General features: G+C 52.9%; 7 protein-coding genes across 7 annotated transcripts; 5 read left to right on the plus strand and 2 right to left on the minus strand.

Annotated features, from left to right (window-relative positions):
* Positions 1–244: 244 nt before the first annotated feature.
* On the plus strand, positions 245–910 carry BBA_05400 (uncharacterized protein; the record flags this gene model as incomplete). Its single annotated transcript, XM_008600497.1, has 1 exon — positions 245–910. The coding sequence occupies one exon, from the start codon at positions 245–247 to the stop codon at positions 908–910; it is 666 nt and encodes a 221-aa protein (XP_008598719.1).
* Positions 911–1,554: 644 nt separating this feature from the next.
* BBA_05401 (CDP-alcohol phosphatidyltransferase) lies at positions 1,555–2,666 on the plus strand (the record flags this gene model as incomplete). The annotated part of the gene is made up of 3 exons (XM_008600498.1): positions 1,555–1,753; positions 1,830–2,206; positions 2,271–2,666. The coding sequence occupies 3 exons, from the start codon at positions 1,555–1,557 to the stop codon at positions 2,664–2,666; spliced, it is 972 nt and encodes a 323-aa protein (XP_008598720.1).
* A 590-nt stretch (positions 2,667–3,256) lies between these two features.
* BBA_05402 (C2HC5 finger protein) lies at positions 3,257–4,915 on the minus strand (the record flags this gene model as incomplete). The annotated part of the gene is made up of 1 exon (XM_008600499.1): positions 3,257–4,915. One exon carries the CDS (start codon positions 4,913–4,915, stop codon positions 3,257–3,259), a length of 1,659 nt encoding a protein of 552 aa, XP_008598721.1.
* A 703-nt stretch (positions 4,916–5,618) lies between these two features.
* On the plus strand, positions 5,619–6,899 carry BBA_05403 (malate dehydrogenase-like protein; the record flags this gene model as incomplete). Its single annotated transcript, XM_008600500.1, has 3 exons — positions 5,619–5,672; positions 5,812–5,929; positions 6,064–6,899. The coding sequence occupies 3 exons, from the start codon at positions 5,619–5,621 to the stop codon at positions 6,897–6,899; spliced, it is 1,008 nt and encodes a 335-aa protein (XP_008598722.1).
* Positions 6,900–7,750: 851 nt separating this feature from the next.
* Positions 7,751–8,854, minus strand: BBA_05404 (uncharacterized protein; the record flags this gene model as incomplete). The annotated part of the gene is made up of 1 exon (XM_008600501.1): positions 7,751–8,854. The coding sequence occupies one exon, from the start codon at positions 8,852–8,854 to the stop codon at positions 7,751–7,753; it is 1,104 nt and encodes a 367-aa protein (XP_008598723.1).
* A 297-nt stretch (positions 8,855–9,151) lies between these two features.
* On the plus strand, positions 9,152–10,621 carry BBA_05405 (uncharacterized protein; the record flags this gene model as incomplete). The annotated part of the gene is made up of 1 exon (XM_008600502.1): positions 9,152–10,621. One exon carries the CDS (start codon positions 9,152–9,154, stop codon positions 10,619–10,621), a length of 1,470 nt encoding a protein of 489 aa, XP_008598724.1.
* A 3,531-nt stretch (positions 10,622–14,152) lies between these two features.
* On the plus strand, positions 14,153–15,250 carry BBA_05406 (orotidine-5'-monophosphate decarboxylase; the record flags this gene model as incomplete). Its single annotated transcript, XM_008600503.1, has 1 exon — positions 14,153–15,250. The coding sequence occupies one exon, from the start codon at positions 14,153–14,155 to the stop codon at positions 15,248–15,250; it is 1,098 nt and encodes a 365-aa protein (XP_008598725.1).
* Between the last annotated feature and the right edge of the window lie 612 nt (positions 15,251–15,862).

A 15,862-nucleotide genomic window follows, 5' to 3' on the forward strand; every position in this document is an offset into this window, starting at 1 on the left:
GCCATCTTGGGGTTTCTACAGGCAAAAATCGGGGGGCTCGAAAGAGCATACACTGCATGCGAAGACGCAGACACATTGGCCAAATTACTTGTGCTCATGGACCACGACTTTCATCTCGCGTGGTTCGTCTTTCATGGAATGCGGCTGCCAGACACCAGCGTAACTGCCAGATGTGCTATTCTACGCATCGGAGCGCTTGCAATGTGCAACTTTGGAGTAGTGAACAAACCCTTCTTCCGTCAAAATGCTGCCAGCCAAGCGATACCAACGCGCGGTGGATGCGCTCGTTCTGAAGCTACAAGGTCATGCCAACATGCCGCGCCACTTGTACAACCATGGCCTTCCCTGGATCACACTGATGATTTGGCATTTGGCTCAGAAATTGAATCCGGGCATCAGAATAGGCGAGCTACAGGATATGCTGGCAATATGGATGGATGTTCCAAACTGCGCCCTGGACATGGCCCAATGCGCTCATGTGTCCAACATTGTGTCCGCGTTGGAGAGTCATTACCAAATCGAGCCCGCGACGCAGACGCTGCATTTGACTGATGCTGACTGTGAGAACATTCAGCGTTCTATGGCCGCAGCCTGGATACACAAAGCTATTATGATAACTCATGACGGCGGAAGAACGCAGCTCGTAGACGTGGTGGTGGCGGACACGCTGGAAAGGGGATTTGGACCAGGTTTCGGCGAAATATTGCAGCCAATCTGGGTCCTGAATATTCCGGGCACGCTCAGAGACTTGGCGTTTTTCGCTGCGTTACATGTTCAAGTCGAAGACACTGGCCGACATTTATTTGACAACTCGGTTGTTTTGCCGGTGAAGCTTTTGAAAGCTTGGCGTAGCCCTTGTGGCGAAACTTTTCTGGATTGCGCTCGTTATTTCGGGCCAGACGCTCCTTGAACATTCAGATCCAGGATTCCGAGAAAGTCCCTCAAGCCTGTTAGCTATACTTCATTCATTACATTACTTGCATTTCTTTCATCCTCTCTATTATGTAGTAGAGAGTAGCGTAGAGTTGCAGTGTAAATAGAGAAGCAGCGTAATGGCGAAAGGCCAAGTTAGATATTTGTCAATTAAGTTTGTGGCTGGTGTGAGGCCTCGCTCCCTCATAATAAATTGGCTTGCAGAGGCCGCCGCCACTTGTGGGCGAAGGACTCGCTGGTAATTTATAATTTTTAGTTAGTACAGGTGGCTCCCTCCTTAGATTGATCGTCAACACCTTGAAGCTCTTGTTAATAATTCTTCTCTTTCCACCTTCACTTCGTGTCCACTCCTTATCTATTCATTTATCACATCAACATTTTCACCCTATTCTTGATTTCTCTTTTCTCAGCCATCGACATCGGGCATCCATTTCCCCGCATTCGCATCTGTGCGCAACAACTCTCGACAGGATAAAGCTTCGTTGGGTCCCTTGCTTCAACCACTACCCCTGCCCGTACACGGAACCATCGGTCGCACCCTCAAGCCGCCCATTCCGACACTGCCACTCGTTCTCGACGCCCTCCATAACCTTCGTCATCGAAGAGCATACGCACGTCAACATGTCTAGCCGCTCGACACGACGACGATCCGCGCGAAACCGCGACGCCCAATCCTTGTCCGATGACGAGCAGCTCAAGACCAACGGCGTTGTCGCCATGAACGGCAACGGCTCTGCCCACGCCGACCTCGTCGCCAGCAGTGCTGATGACAAGAATGAGGAGCGCGAAAACATTTTTCTCTTTTGGCCCAACCTCATCGGTGCGTATCCTGCGCCCGCCTTCGCTGCCTTGCCCCTTTGGCCGAGTATCACCCATTAACTGATATTGCTGCTCAGGCTACTCGCGAATCGTCCTCGCCATCGCCTCGCTTTACTACATGCCCCTCCATCCACGAACTTGCGCGTTCCTCTACAGTATCTCGTGCTTGCTCGACGCCCTCGATGGCTATGCCGCCCGCCTCTTTGAGCAGTCGACCCGCTTCGGCGCCGTACTCGACATGGTGACCGATCGCTGCACCACCTCGTGCCTGCTCGTCTTCCTCTCCTCGGCATTTCCCCGCTGGGCCATTCTCTTCCAGGCCCTTATCGCCCTCGACTTTTCCAGCCACTACATGCACATGTACGTCACGCTCGTCGTTGGCGGTGCTGACTCGAGCCACAAGAACATTGACAAGAGCAAGAGCTGGCTCTTGAACCTCTACTACACCAACAAGGTTTGTCCCCTTATAGACTAGCCTTGCCATCTCGTAGCTTTGCTAACCGCACACACATTACTAGACCGTCCTCTTCATCTTCTGCGGTCTCAACGAGCTCTTCTTCATCGCCCTCTACCTCTTGTCCTTCTCCTCGCCCCTCCTCTCTCCTCACCTCATCAAGTCAGTCGAGGAGTCTAGCGGCACTCATATCCAGGCCGGCGCCCAGATGAACGCCTCGCTGCTCAAACAGTTCTTCCCCGATCCCTACAGCGCCGCCGCACTCGAGCTCGCTCGTGCCAACAAGATGGATTCTACCGTTCCCTGGATCCTCGCCGGCATCAGTTTTCCCATCATGTTTGCCAAGAATGTCATCAATGTCGTCCAGCTGGTCAAGGCCAGCAGGTGGCTCGCCGAGGTTGACATCCAGGCTCGAAAGGCCCAGGGCCTGCCTCGCAAGCCCAAGGCCAAGCGTCTGTAAGCGTCGGCAGCTTTGTGTCGCAATATAGACCGTTTGGGCACGTTGGGCGTTATTTTGGAAACCCGATCTGGCAACAGGGAGCAAGCACTCCTGCCACAAGTCAGCTGCCCTCTGACATTTGCATTTTATCTTCATCTCGGGCTATCTCATGGCTGGAACTATAACAAGGCTTAATCTTACGCCAAACCAAAATTTATTCACGAAGGACGCTGCTTGATGGGAGAAGACATGGACGCTTGAGCTAATGGGAGATGGGATTGCACGATTTGGTGCATACATTAAAAAAAGGCTGGTTGGTTCCTTTTTATCGGCGGCAAATGTTTGCAAGTTTTCGGGGCAATTTCTTTTTGTTTTTCAACATTCCTTGCCACGTACTTTTCTGTATTCCTTCTTTACAAGCTAGATTTGTATACATACTGTCGTCTTTATAAACGCCTGTTGAATTGGCACCGACGTCTTATTACTTTTTAATAAATGGAAAAATTACCAAACTCGAGAAAGGTCAATGGCGCAATGTTTGCGACTTATGTGCAGCTTTATATGTATGAACAGAGAAGCAAGAACGCCGAATGTAATGCAATCATCTAACCTTATCCGCACTCTGGCTCGTCGCCGGCCGTACCAATCGCATGCCCGTGGATGCCGCCGTCCAGAATCAGCCCCTCATTGTCATCCTGATCATCCTGCACCCTGCGCCAGCCCTTGCGCCGTTCTCGCCGCCGTCTCGCCGCCTCCTTCCCGCCCTCGTCATCGGCAGCATCGGCTGTCGCGGCCGTGGCCGTCTCCTTGCCCTTGCTTGGCGTGAAGACGGGTTTCATGAGCGCGCCAAGCAGCGGATTGCTGCTAAACGCGCCGCCGTCTCTGTTACTCGTGAGCGCCGCGTGTTGTGAGAGAATTGTCTCCTGCCCGTTCGAATCCTCTTCGGGCGTGCGTGGACGCTCGACGGGAGCCATCTTCCGTACGACGCGCCCGTTGACGAGGTCGATGCTCATAACCTGCTGCCGCTTCTCGTACTCTGGCCGCGCGTTCCACTCCATCTCGCGGAGAATCTTTTGCTGCCGCTTGAGCTCGCGCGCGCGCTCCTCGGGGCTGGCCCACATGTTGCCGCCGGTGCCTGCGCGCGCCGCTGTCACGTCAAAGTCGGACGCCTCATCGCGGACCGTCGTGCGCTGCGCATTCTGCGCCTGAAAGTTGAGCAGCTTATCGCGGTGTTGGCGCGCCGCCTGCTGCGCGGCGCTGGCTTCTGCGAGCGACGGGCCGGCCTCGACGACAGCGGTGCCAAAGTTGCCGCGGGGCTGGGAAAAGGGCGCGGGTTTCTGGGAGATTTCCGCGCGGCGATGTGTGGACGCGTGCGCGGCCATGCGCTCCCGGCCGCGCTCGTCCTTGAGTGCGCGCACGAGCGCCTGCACCTCGGTGGCGGCGAGCAGCGGCGTGCCGCAAAAGGTGCAGGGGCCGAGGCCCTCGCGGACGCAGATGACCTTGCCGCAGGAGAGGCAGTTGGGGGCGGCCGTCTGCAGCGGATGGCGCGTAGCGACGCAGGGGCAGCGGCGAGAGGCAACGGAGTCGACAGACGGGTTCGTAGAGAGCTCGAGGGCGCGGATGGCGGCGTCGAGGTCGGCCGTGGCCGAGGCCTGCCCGGCCATGGGAGTACCGCCGGCGAGGGTGATCTTGGTCGCTCCAGAAGGCTTCGGCGTGGAGCTGCGCGTGCTGGGGTTGGATTTAGACTTGGGCTTGGAGAGGGACTCGGAGATGAGGAAGCCGGCGGACGAGGCGTGCTGCTTCGGAGCCTGTTGTTGATGCTGCTTCGGTGCAGCGGCGGCGGCTGTCAAGGGCGGCGTAGCGGCCCGTGATGCATGGTTGCTGGTCGGCGCGCTCGTCCGCTGCGAAATGTACTCGAGATCCGTGTCCTTTTTACTGTACGCCGTCGCGGACGGCCCAATGTACGAATCGACTAGGCGAGCCTGCGGAGTGTGCAGCGCCGCCTTTTTCTTCTTGGCACCGCCGCGCTTCGACTTTGGTACGGCGCTAGACGATGATGGAGTGATGTTTGCAGTGGATTCGGTGGCAGAAGGAGCCTCTCGACGGGCGTTGAAGGATGCGATAAAGTCTACGGCGAGGGGCGAGTCACCGAGCAGGTTGCTAAAGTGGGATGCGGCGTCGGGCTTGGAGAGCGTCGCGGCGTAGTCGAGGACCTGCTGCAGCTCGTCGTCGGGTAGGGGGAGCAGCTGCGACAGCTGGGCCCGCGACATGATGAACTGGCTGTGATGGGTGCGTAACGTATAAGTATGGTGGTGGTGTTGTTTGATGAAGTACCTAAAGGTGAGGTTGTGCCCCGCCGGTATGTGTCACTCGCCAATGACGCTAGGAGAACTGCTAAGAGCAACAGACGAAACCGGCATCAGCTGTATTTGCTGCATTTGCCGCATTTGTCGCATTCGTTATCATCATTGCAATTACTTTGATTATCGCGATTGTTTAATTGTTGCAATTGTTGTAATAAGCAAGCGTCACTCCTACCAGCAGTCATAGGCCCGCACCGCCCGCTCACGACCAAGGTATGCGCATCGCCTGAGATCAGCCTGGGTCAGGTGTAGTAATATTTTGTCTCAAGGGTCCGCTCAGAGCATCAGCTCTCAACCACTGTCGAGCATTTTATTCTTCCCTTGCCCGGTTAGTACTCCGTATGTTGGTGTGGTTGGGTAGCATAGCCGAGCACCGCCGAGCTATGCCCGTTGCTTCTTGGCTGACTCAGCCACGCAGAAGCTAGTTCCTGCGCTTTTTGTTCCCACCACACCCGAAAAGGCCAGGCCTACAGGGGCCCATCTGACCGAGCAACCAGACGCCGGGGACCAGACACCTTTTCCCTCAACCACTCCCGACAAGCACTTGTTCTCTTTCTCTCCAATTGCCTCTTTGCATCCTCTCACCACCATTTCCCCTTCACACCTCACAATGTTTGCTGCTTCCAGAATTCAGACTCGGGCTTTTTCTGCCTCGGCCCGCAACGTATGTGTCTTTTCCATAGCTTCCGGCCATTGCAGTCCCCAGTCGGCGCTACCCGGACGCTTTTTCTCTCCCCTGCGTCATTGGCCGCTATGGCTGCACGCATATTCTTGCCCAATTGCTAACAGTGACCTTTCTCTAGCTCTCAAAGGTGGCCGTTCTCGGTGCCGCCGGCGGTATTGGCCAGCCTCTCTCTCTGCTTCTGAAGTTGAACCCCCGTGTCACCGACCTCGCTCTCTACGACATCCGTGGCGGCCCTGGTGCGTCAAACACATAGCCTGTTCGCATCTGCTTTGCTTCGCATTGCGACTGCTCTCTCGATCGCAATGCATGCCTAGCGATGCGCACAGCTCCCTTACCATTTGATCTACCCCGACTTACCAGTTACTGCCAGGTGTCGCTGCTGACATTTCCCACGTCAACACCAAGTCTACCGTCACCGGCTACGACCCCACCCCCGAGGGTCTCGCCGCCTGCCTCAAGGATGCTGAGATCGTTCTCATCCCCGCCGGTGTCCCCCGCAAGCCCGGTATGACCCGTGACGATCTCTTCAACACCAACGCCTCCATCGTCCGCGACCTGGCCAAGGCTGTTGCCCAATCCGCCCCCAAGGCCAAGACCCTCGTCATCGCCAACCCCGTCAACTCGACCGTCCCCATCTGCGCCGAGGTCTTCAAGGCCAAGGGTGTCTACAACCCCAAGACCCTCTTCGGTGTCACTACTCTCGACGTTGTCCGCGCCAGCCGCTTCGTCTCTGCCCTCAAGGGCACCGACCCCAAGGACGAGAACATCACCGTCGTTGGCGGCCACTCCGGTGTCACCATCGTCCCTCTCTTCAGCCAGAGCAACCACCCTGACCTGAGCTCCAACGCTGACCTGATCAAGCGTGTCCAATTTGGTGGTGATGAGGTTGTCAAGGCCAAGGACGGTGCTGGCTCTGCCACTCTCTCAATGGCCATGGCCGGTGCCCGCATGGCCGACTCTCTCCTCCGCGCCGCTGCCGGCGAGAAGGTCATCGAGCCCACCTTTGTCGAGTCTCCCCTCTACAAGGACCAGGGCATCGAGTTCTTCAGCTCCAAGGTCGAGCTCGGCCCCGACGGTGTCAAGGAGATTCTTCCTGTCGGCAAGGTCGATGCCACTGAGCAGGGCCTCCTCGACGCCTGCATCGTCGACCTCAAGAAGAACATCGAGAAGGGTGTCTCCTTCGTTGCCCAGAACCCCGGCAACTAAACCCATCCGTCCTCTCGACCTGGTGTTGAATAGTCGTGGCTCGCTGGGCAGCGAACCGCGGCGAATAATCGCAGTGCAATCCAGCCTCCACGCACAAAATGGATTACCTGCCTGTATGACAAAAGCGTATTGTAGAATGAAAGGAGAAAAAATGAGAGATGTAAACCTGAGTTCAGAATACCACGAGCAGGAATGGGCTCTTGATTTGTGTGGGAGATCGTGGCACATCCGCCTCGACTCTTTCTCAATTTCTGTTTAATACGTATTCAAAGCTTAAAATTCTAGACATGATGAAGTCTGTGCAAGATCACGAATCTCGGTCCCCTTGTGTCGTGCTAGTGTAATACTACGTGTAATACTCGATAAAATAATAGAAGGAATGTATGAACAATATGATCTCGGCAATTACCTACTAAGATTGTATCTCGCCGATTGATGCAACTATAAATCGCAGTCACTTATCTGCAGAGGGTGCCCAAAGCAAGCATTCAGGCGCGAGAATACACTCAACGCTGCCCTAACCCAATATCCAGCTACATATGGATTGACAAGTCGTGTGTTGCAGTTGACAATTAGAGTGGTGCTCTTCTTGGTGGGTTGAACCTGGCAACTGGGAGGGCGAGATGAAAAAATGACATTTCAAAGGTTTAAAATTATAAGCCTTAATACATCAATTTTTAGCTATAATTATATAGGTCGATCCGCTGTCAGGCTTAATAAAAACTTATTTATAGCTCATAATAATATTCAGGTGATGTTCCCTCCTGCAAATTTGTTCGTATGACCGATCTTTTCTTGATGCGGTAAATTGGATGCATCCTAGGGTGGTCAAAATCGCTCCTACATGTTAGTTACGGGGCTCCAAAAGCTTCGGCAAGAGTCATCTTCGCGTGTTCGAAGTTGTAGAGCGCTGCCGCCGGCTTAAGATCCCGCGCATCTTCCGGGTAGCTTGGGTCGGTCTCAATTGGCCCGGTCATACTTACCGCGTACAACGCGAAGAAGGATTCGCCATTGTGCAATTGAGATACGCACACAGATGGCCAAGCATATACGTTCTCAAACCCAACGGTAGCTCGAGGCATTCCAGTAGCCTCGTATACGCGGATGCTGTCGACGTCCGTCGGCTGCTGTCTTTGAAAGACAATGGCAGCCAGATTGTAACACTCGGTTCTTGCATGACGGGCCGGCAAGTCATCTTTCGCGGCAAATGCTGGAACGCGAAACGTGAAACTGCGTATCTGCTCAAAATTCAACACGCGGTCCCGAGTGATACTCTTGACATCAAACGTGGCAAAAAAGAAGAAAGACCCAGATTTGGGAATAAGAATTTGCAGATCGCCAATCCGCCAACAGCCAAATCGGGCCTCAACGGCTGCGCTGAGGTCCAATTCTGGAGTTGCATCAAACCGAAAGGTTTCGGGTGTGGCAGGACATTTCTCCTCCACAAAGTCTCGCACCACTTTCGGTGCGTCTTCGTCAACTTTGTGCCATGGCTGTATATCGCCGGAAGCGCCAATGGGGTTGTTTCGCCAATGCGGAGTTGCAAATGGGCGAAACCACCCGTTGGACCACAGTGTTTCGCACATCATCGGAGTGCTGACAATACTCTTGAACGTGAGATCGAGAGGTGACATACGAGATATTTCGCTTCCCCAGATTCGATTCACGACATCTGTCATAGCTCCAGGCTCAGTGCTTGACAGGTTTTCCCATGCCAGGGCCAGAAACGCGTTTTGCTGCTCCCTTCTCTGATTGGCCTCGTCATCGTAATTCCAAAAATCGCTGGTAAAGCTGTAGATCTCCTTAATCAGAGCTAGCATACAGCATAGACCTGATGAGGCCACGGGCAGTTCGTCAGCAAAAAGTGGCCAGCTATCTCTGACCGCGAGGACTCTCTGCGCGGTGAGGTCATTTCCCCGTGGCACTCGCAGGTCGGCGTTTGTTCTCTGAGACATTGTATTTGTGTTCGTGTCTTATGTTGCAGTAGTCGAGTTCCTCTTTCTTCTTTGAGGAGGGACTATTTCGAAAGTCAAGGCAAAAACGTAGTTCTTGTTTTGTTGGATAGATGATGGGAGTGAAAGCAAACGAACGCAAAAGTACATACGTTGCACCCGCAATTGATTGATACCCACTTTATGTTCACTCTCTTAATTTCTTTCGAAGCGGCCGCTACTGGATTTGTAGGCAAACGGCTTCTGCATATGGTCTTCTGATTTCACTGTATCTACATCTACAACCATTACGACGACAATATGACAATCGAAGTCGGTTCCGCGGACGCTCCTCTCGAAAATGTCTCTACCAAGCTTCTTACAGTGTACAGAAAAGGGAAGAGCATGATTCACTTATTATGCTCCTTCGGCGAGCTGACCCGAAATCTACGCGAACCTGACGTACAAAGGCGACTCGAACTAGCCAAAATAAAAGCCAACGCTACTATTGACTGTTTCGAGCAGGATATGCTGAAAGGCTATATTATTCCAAAGTTGACAGTGGCGATGAATCCCGTCATTATCGAGTCTCTGCTTCTGGGCACAATCGCTTACGACGCCCAGGAGCTACCAAGGAACGCATGGCCAGATTGCTTTGGCCCTGGCATTTATGCCGTTGGACTCGCAGTAAGAGGCCGAAGAGGCAAATTCTTACGCGGTCGCGAGCTTCTCTTAGTCGCGGACGCAATTGCAGAATACGCCGACGGCTGGGATAGCTTGCAAGCCCCAGATCCAAAAACGCTGCAACAGCAGGACAAAATCAAGCTGGCACAGAGTATGGAAGACAGGATTATGCAAACAACTCGCATTTCCATAGCTCCAAGCTTGCGATTCATCACAAACTCCGCTGATGCTGCAAGAGTCAGACTTCTTGCTGAAAGACTGCAATTTCGCGCCAATGCTTCACTAGCCGTCGACCCTAACAGCACTACAATAATGGTCCAGAGTCCGCTGTATATCGGTTGCTCTACCGATCTGAAGGATTGTACAGCTAAATTTGAGCTGTCAAACGTGACTCGTATCAACAAGCTTCTAGGACTTACTGTCACAGCCATGGAGTACTGCCGATACGATCCGGTTTTGGCTGTCAAGCCTGTCTTGCGTATTTGGGATAATAACCACTTGCCAGTAGCTGAGCGAATGGTCTCAGCATTTGCAAGCTCATTGGTCGCCTTGGATGGTTTTAATGCAACTGAAGCTGGAGGCAAACCATCCAATGTGGGTGCTTCCATGCTGTCAGCGATCAAACAAAGTGTGTTCTATTATGAGCGCTTCCACGCCAATAATGTCAGAGAGGCCAGGAAAGCTTTCCAAGATAGAATCGACTACTTGGAAAAGGTTTCTAAGTTGGATCAAGACCAACGCCGCCTCATAGACAGAGCTGTGGCCCTGAAGGAAGAATTCGAGTCTGCGATTCGAGGCCACCGACTTCGAACATCGAGCGAACGCATTGCCGAAGTGGCCGAACTGCAGCGCCGGCTGGACGCGATCGAAGCGCGGGTGGATGCCTTCCAGAAGAAAGTAGACCTGGCACAAGGACACTTGCAAAACGTGAGGCCGATCATAGACTTCTTGATCAAGAAGGGCTTACTGTCCGATGCGGCCGACGTTGTTGTTCCAAGGTCGCCCGAAACCACGAGCGACGACCTTCAGTCTGCCTCAGCGAATGACAGCATGATCATTCAGTGCACTGATGACACGATCATATGTCGCACCGACAGCCCGAGCTGATGTATTGACTTGTAAATTCTAGCTTCTATAGGTGCCAGGCAGTCAACAAGTATATATTGCAATCAATTTCAAGTCGTGTAATACAGAGACATCTGCTGGTACACCGCTCTTTCATTTGCTAGCTTCTTCACATTTGTAGGCCCGACATACCAAGGCTGCCATATCATGTGATACCTGGTGCCGTACGATCGTATTTTCCGCTGGGCTGTTTCCCCTAGAAAGCCTCGCACACGCATATGACTTCTTGACGGAATATGTTCCACTTGTATGTCTTGCGCAGAAAAAGTCTCAGGACTGCAGTACCGATGCGTTGACATGGCACGGCAGTTGATGCCGTCATATTTGAGGCTGCACCGGAAGGGAGCTTATCCATTGCCGGCCCGTCCATATCACGACATGTAAATCTATTCATCACCGCTTGCCGCAATGTGCTATTCGAAGCCGCAACTATTTTTAGGACCGGCTCACAGACGACACTGGCAGACCTTAGCAATGTCTCAGCTTACACCTGAGGTGTCACACAGCTGGCGCAATATTGCAATGCATCAGGACACGGGTAAATCTTGGTTTGCGTCTTTGCCTGAAGATGACTGTAGCTCGAGTTGACGGACACTTTGTTTCACCAGACGTCGAAGATAATATGGGCGTCGGATTAGAATCGCTACTCGTAGGAGGCGTAGCCTGGCGCTCTAGCCAGCATTTCATGGCTTTAGCCACAATGATCACTGCGTTCAGAGACGCCGTTTACGCATGAAGCGTTTAGGTTATTATGCCATTGGCTTACACTGACATATCAGTGTTGCGTATCCCTGCCCATTTCGGGGAAAGTAACAAAAATGCGGAAGGAGAGCCGTCAGGTCCGGAACACTATACAGGAAACTAGAGGTGCGTCAGTGCGTCATGTGGTGTTCCGAGACTGTTACACTGCTTTGGCGTCAGAAGCAATGACTACGTGCATCACATTGGGTGGCAGAGAGACTCGTCGAGAAAAAGTCGGTATAAAACCGCCATCTTGTGCGATGCGACGGGACTATGGGGAGTACGACAGCAATGAGGCTCCGGTGTCGAAATGGAAATTGCAACTTATATTGGGCGACTTCGATTAGCGGACAGACCAAGTCGACACGGTAGCGTCGCAATGGTGAAGTAGCGATTGGCTCCTCGATTAGCATTAGCAGTCATGCCAGCCCACCAATGCCGTGACTCCGACTGTAATAACTTTGGTGAGTAGTAGGCCGACGGCAAGTCATCTGCCATGGTATGTGCATCGATTGGAATCTGGACTACACCGGACACAAGGTCGACGGACGGTGGGAAGTTGTCCTGACAGCTACTGTAATTTATTCGCGCAAGCCTCCTATCGAATGTCTCACATGGCGAAGCATTGCTGCATTGGCATGGCGATTTCTGGTGCAGCTGTATCGCAGAGGCGGCATAACTGATCGATCAGCAATGTTGAGTTCGTTGGTGGCGTACGAGTGTGTGAAGTCACGGTGACTGGTAGCGGGTTGCACCGCTGCGATAGCGGGCAAATCTGTTATCATTTGCGTGTATTGAAATAGTTCGAGCCTGACAAATGGTTCGTGGTTGAGAATTGTTTTCCTGCTGTCGAGTTTGCAATGTTTGGAGTTTCGTAGCTCTCTGGTATGCGCCTTGCATGGATTAGCGGGGCTGGGAAGCCTGACCTGTTTGGAGAGGCGAGTTCTGGATATATGAGAAGCAGATTTGAATTGCTGGCTAGATGGATAGGAATGCGGACTGGTCCGAAGGGAGAAGAAGCTGGTCGCCGGGGCGGGAAGCAAAGCTGAATATGCGCATGGAGTGTTATTGTCAGGGTGAGGCGACGGCGGCGGGCGGCAGTCTGTGTGGTGGTGCAGCACAGGTGCCGCCCCCGCCGAACGGGCACATTGGCCAGATTCAAGTATCAACGGATGAATAAGGGTAAAAAGAGAAGCACTGTGACAGAGAGGGGTCCAGAATGATTGCAACACTGAGCCAGGACAAGATGGGATCTGCAGCATGCAGCAGACGACTCGGAGTCGAACTGCCAGCTGCCAGGTACAGACGACATTAGAAAGGAGCCTCTGAGTGGTGAGGCGTTCAAAGTGGCGCACGGTGGAGTTCAAGGCCTGAACAACGCTGGACAGGCCTGGCCTGGCCCGGGCTGGCCCAGCACGCTAGGCCGGGTACCCTGGTGGGGCTTTCAGGCGGCTGGTTCGACCTGCCCAGCCGTCTGCCTTGCAAGGTCCAGACTATATCATACTTTGCTGAGCTAATTAGACAATTGCAAGAGTTGTCCGTAGTGTTTAGTGATGAAGGGTTCGGACATTTGCCGACGGTGGAGGAATTTTTTATTCAGTTCTTGTTGATCGAGAGTCTGGGGTCAACGCCTGCCCTCAGTCAATAGAAGTGGGCCCTGGGTTATGGTTGGCACAACCTCAACCCGCTGCAGCTGCACCTGCCAGTTTACGTAGCCTCCCATGTCCCTTGTACCATGTACCTACCTCCTAGCTTGGCCATAATCTACATTTTATCAATAATACCTTTTCTTTTTTGCGACGCTCGCCACTCTTTTCTTTCTTTTTTCTCATTTTCACTTTGCTTTCTAAATTGTTAATTTGCCATTGCCACTCCTCACCGGTGCCAAAAAAAACTCATCTGCCCTGGAACGCCCGACTTGCACTTTGATCGATCCCGTCAACCCATCTCCAAGGCTGTTTGTCGCTGTTTGTCTGCCTGCTATCCGCACTATTCTCAACACACCTTCAACTCCAGCTTCCCCCCGGTAGCCTACCGTTCATTTAACGAGGGCATTCCAGCGTTGACCAGATTCCACCAGGGCTCACATCTCGATTCTTATTACACCGGCCTGCGACACCGCGACCCCTCCACGGTAACCCCTCCACGGCTCAATTTTCATCCACTTTTTGTGCGCGCCTCGTACCATCTTAATTAGCCGCGTTGCTTTTCATTGTACAGACCGAAGGAAAAAGACGCCTCAGTGGACAGAGGCCTCGCATTTTTGTGACACCATCATCAGCCTTGTTTCTTTTTTTGCTCTCCATCTGGTCCTACGATACCCCAGCTTGGACTGGCATCTTGGTCCCTGGACTAATCCCGGTTTGCCTCTTGTCCCCAGTTTCTCTCAATTATATCCAGGCCCACTCGCTAAGACCAACAAAAGTCGTCGAAAAAAAAAACGCCCGCTGCGCCTGGCCAAAACTCTATCCTTTGAGGCTCTCTTCCTGCCATCACCTTGTCGTCTCTTCTATTTACTTTGCCCGCGTTTTACTCTCTCGAACTTGTTCTACTCTGTGCATCGGCAGTACTCAATAGCTTTGGCCGTCTTGGTTGCCCGATTCATTGTCCCTTGTCCTGACACAGCCTTGCTCCACTGGCCTCACAGTCCAAATCTCACCTCAGCGCCTCGTCCATTCGCTCTGCTGCGACTCAGCCACAGATAGATATCTCGACTCGACATTGACCCGTCTCATTGTATCAGAAATCAAAATTGGCTCAATTTTTGCCGACATGCCTCATCCCACTCTCAAGGCCACTTACGCCTCGAGGGCTGCCACGGCCACTCATCCTCTCAATGCCTACCTCTTCAAGTTGATGGATCTCAAAGCCTCAAATCTCTGCCTGAGTGCTGATGTCGCCACCGCCCGCGAGCTTCTCTACTTTGCCGACAAGATTGGTCCCGCTATTGTTGTCCTCAAAACACATCATGACATGGTCTCGGGCTGGGACTTTCACCCTGAGCACGGTACCGGCGCCAAGCTCGCTGCTCTGGCGCGCCGACATGGCTTCCTCATTTTTGAGGATCGCAAGTTTGGAGATATTGGCAATACTGTCGAACTGCAGTACACCAGTGGCTCCGCACGCATCATTGAATGGGCTCACATTGTCAATGTCAACATGGTCCCTGGCAAGGCTTCTGTCACTTCGCTGGCCAATGCTGCCTCTAGGTGGCTTGAGCGTTACCCCTGTGAAGTGCGAACATCGGTCACCGTCGGTACCCCCACCACGGAACAGTTTGAGCATGAGGACGAGGAAAAGAATGTCGCCCCCGCCACCCAAGATCCTCCCCCTGTGCCTCAACGAGAAGATGGTCGCAAAGGGAGCATTGTTTCCGTCACCACAGTTACACAAAAATACGAATCCGCTCTATCACCCCGCATGAATAAGGGCATCAGCGAAAATGATGAGGTGCTGTTTCCTGGCATCGAGGAGGCCCCGCTGGAGCGTGGTCTGCTCATCCTAGCGCAGATGTCGAGCCAGGGCAACTTCATGAACAAGGAGTACACACAAGCCTGCGTCGAGGCCGCTCGCGAGCACAAGGACTTTGTCATAGGTTTTGTGTCGCAGGAGGCTCTTAACACGCAAGACGACGATGCATTTGTGCACATGACACCCGGCTGCCAATTGCCACCCGCAGGCGACTCCGACGGCACGCTCAAGGGCGACGGCAAAGGCCAGCAATACAATACCCCCGCAAGCATCATCGGTGTTGCCGGCTCCGACATTGCCATTGTCGGTCGAGGCATTATCAAGGCCAACGATCCTTTTGAGGAGGCTGAACGGTATAGGTCAGCTGCGTGGAAAGCGTACACAGAAAGAGTGCGGTGATTGCATCACTTCGCCTTTGATTTGCATATACTTGGCTTGCTTTGGTTATACTTATTAGGCTGCTTTCATATTAACGACATGGTCTTGAATGACTTGCCTTGACGGGGCTATATACGAGTTTTGAGCTTTGTCTTGTTTCGCTTCCTCCTTGTACATGAAAGATGGAAGACGTTGTCGCCCAGGCATGAAGCATTTGAAAGGAAAAAGCATCGTGATGATTCGTTTACTGAGTAGAATGAGAAATCGAGAGATATGATTTAACGGTTGTATTCGAAGTGGTTTTCGCACGCTCATTGGTTGCCTTGTCATATATTCGGAACCTCTTTTCTTCAAACTTTATAATAAGAGTCTTGGCCATCAGCTTGGGCCAAGCGGCAGTTCTCCCGCCCCACCCAACACGCGGAGTTAACGGCTGTACACAGATCCAACCTTTTTTGAGATGCAATCGTCGAGTCACGTCATTAATAATACAATAATACAGGATGGAGCTAATTTTTCTTTGCAACAACCGATTTCCGCCTTCTTCGTTCATCATCTCGTTCTTCTCCCTCTCCAGCGACGTAGGGAAGTCGTCTCGTAGTGCAATACCAGCTGGCCGTTCGCGACAGACCG

The sequence above is a fragment of the Beauveria bassiana genome (genome assembly GCF_000280675.1).
Source record: "Beauveria bassiana ARSEF 2860 unplaced genomic scaffold BBA_S00014, whole genome shotgun sequence".
In the NCBI taxonomy this organism is placed as follows: Eukaryota; Fungi; Ascomycota; class Sordariomycetes; order Hypocreales; family Cordycipitaceae; genus Beauveria; species Beauveria bassiana.